Raw genomic sequence first — 1,051 nt, 5'->3', positions numbered from 1 at the left:
GGCAGGGTTTTGTTCTGCGGTGCATAAGGTCGCTATGAATCGGTACCGACTCGATGGTACCTAGCAACAACAACATGGTTAAGCTTGCAATAATCCACTGTCATTCTCTAAAATCAATCTGTTTTTGATGTTGTTGTTTGCTTAAACATTTTTTTGTGAAATGAGTGAAGATTTGGAGAACAGATTCTCAGTTACATTCAACAAATCATATACTTTGCTTCATTATAATGGTTGCTATCTCTCCCATGTACTATCAGTCAACAGCATTTACTTCCATTCACTTTAACATTTGTATTATTCTCTGAGATTCCAGCTACCTTCATCTTTCCTTTGCCAGCCATCCTATTGCGTATTTCTTGCCTTGTCACCAATGTTAACACATGTCTACCCTCTATCCTATTAATAATTTTCCTTTCCATCCTCCCCTGTGTCCTTCATAGAATATTTCTTTTAGCACAAAAACATTTCTTAACGGTTTACAACATTAGTCTCATACAACATTTGTCCTTTTGTGATTGAGTAAATGAACTTACTGTAATACTATCCAGGTTCATCCATGTTGTAAAGTGTTTTGCATATTCATCATTATTCTTCAACGTTATGGGGACATGGAGGGTTTTTGTCCACATAATTTTCTACACTGAATTCATTTTGTTTATGGGTTTTGTTTATCTTTTCACTTTTGCTGTGTTAGTATTTACTTGTTATTAAGTGCCGTTGAGTCAGTTCTGACTCACAGTGACCTTGTAAAAGGTTTCCAAGGAAGGACTGGTGAGCTTGAACTGCCGACCTTGCAATTCAAAGTGACCTTGCAGTCCAGCGAAATTAATCCACAGTGTCACGCCAGGGCTCCATTTTTACTTAATCTATCTTATTTCCTCTCTCCCTCTCTTTTTTTACTTTGATGAGAAGGTGTATTAATTTGCTTTAAGGTACTTAAAATTTATTAATTTTACCCATTTTTTTAAATTAAATGTTTTTATTTTGGATTGAGTGAAAGTTTACAGGGCACATCATCAGCTTCACATTCAACCATTCATATAGCTTGTTT

At 35.5% G+C, this 1,051-nt stretch overlaps 1 protein-coding gene across 1 annotated transcript in view; it reads right to left on the bottom strand.

The window, feature by feature from the left end:
* The window catches only part of LOC102833393 (olfactory receptor 10AG1-like), a 2,194-nt gene extending 1,905 nt beyond the window's left edge, over positions 1-289 (bottom strand). The window contains exon 1 of the mRNA XM_006877612.1: positions 282-289. Coding sequence (XP_006877674.1) covers positions 282-289 — 8 coding nt within the window. The remainder of the gene's footprint in view (positions 1-281) is intronic.
* Between the last annotated feature and the right edge of the window lie 762 nt (positions 290-1,051).

This window comes from Chrysochloris asiatica, unplaced genomic scaffold (genome assembly GCF_000296735.1).
Source record: "Chrysochloris asiatica unplaced genomic scaffold, ChrAsi1.0 scaffold00535, whole genome shotgun sequence".
Lineage (NCBI taxonomy): Eukaryota > Metazoa > Chordata > Mammalia > Afrosoricida > Chrysochloridae > Chrysochloris > Chrysochloris asiatica.
Note: the sequence above shows the minus strand (reverse complement) of the source record. Positions and strands in the feature narration are given on the sequence as shown.